The sequence below is a fragment of the Plasmopara halstedii genome (assembly GCF_900000015.1).
Source record: "Plasmopara halstedii genome assembly, contig: Scaffold_906, whole genome shotgun sequence".
Classification (NCBI taxonomy): domain Eukaryota; phylum Oomycota; class Peronosporomycetes; order Peronosporales; family Peronosporaceae; genus Plasmopara; species Plasmopara halstedii.
This window is the reverse complement of record NW_020187822.1, coordinates 1-865: the sequence shown is the minus strand read 5'-3', so window position 1 is coordinate 865 and position 865 is coordinate 1. Positions and strand designations below refer to the sequence as shown.

At 39.8% G+C, this 865-nt stretch overlaps 1 protein-coding gene across 1 annotated transcript; it reads right to left on the bottom strand.

The window, feature by feature from the left end:
* Nucleotides 1–14: 14 nt before the first annotated feature.
* On the bottom strand, nt 15–670 carry PHALS_14490 (uncharacterized protein; the record flags this gene model as incomplete). Its single annotated transcript, XM_024730310.1, has 1 exon — nt 15–670. A coding segment is annotated over one exon (656 nt), but the record flags the coding sequence as incomplete, so codon positions are not given.
* Nucleotides 671–865: the final 195 nt, after the last annotated feature.

The window sequence follows — 865 nt, the reverse complement described above, 5'->3', positions numbered from 1 at the left end:
ACATTTCGTTGAACCAGTCTAACATAAGCATATCTTGAATTTGTTTGGCATCCTTCTCGTATTCAGGCGTCGCTGCTAGAACAAGCGCAGCCAATTTCTCGTCCAAAACGTATTGTCTCACCAATTGAATCGGACAGAATTCTTCCTCTGGGAATCGATTCATATATTCGTTGATACACTTAACCCATGTAAAAACTGCCAAATCGCTCTTTTGATTGTGAAGAATCAGTTCCGTCAACTCATCTAAGCTTTTTCCAGAGTCAACTAATTGACGGACCAGCTCAACTTCAAGATACTTGGCAGTTTCCACAACAACTAAATCCGATTTTGCTGCATATATCATGTTTAACACCTCACGAGATCCAAACGTAGCAATGAGTACCGCGAGCAAACTCAAATGTTTCGTAAGGCACTGCTTGTTGTAGGCACTAACGTAAATGTCGTAAGCATTAAGCAACAAACCATCGTGAGCACGATCCTTGAACTTAAGCTGGTATATTATATCGGATGTGAGTAACTTAAAATCCCGACCGTCTTCAAGCATCGTCAAATCAGGCAAATTTTTCATCTTCTCGCTGAATTGCTTAAGCGATTTCAAAAGAGAATTGACGATCATATCGTTTCGCCCACCGTCACTTAGCTGCTCCAACACATTTGAATCGCTTTGCATACTATTGAACAAATCATGGATCACCAGTTCCTTTAATTCCTTGACATCGTTCGAATCTTTCTCCTTCGCGATTATTCTCACCAGCTCGCCAATGCTGAAACGTTTTTTTAAGATCAAAATTGGATTAAACGACAATATTTCATGACTCAGAAAATATTTATCCACAAAGCAAAACCACTTGTTGATCGATGACAG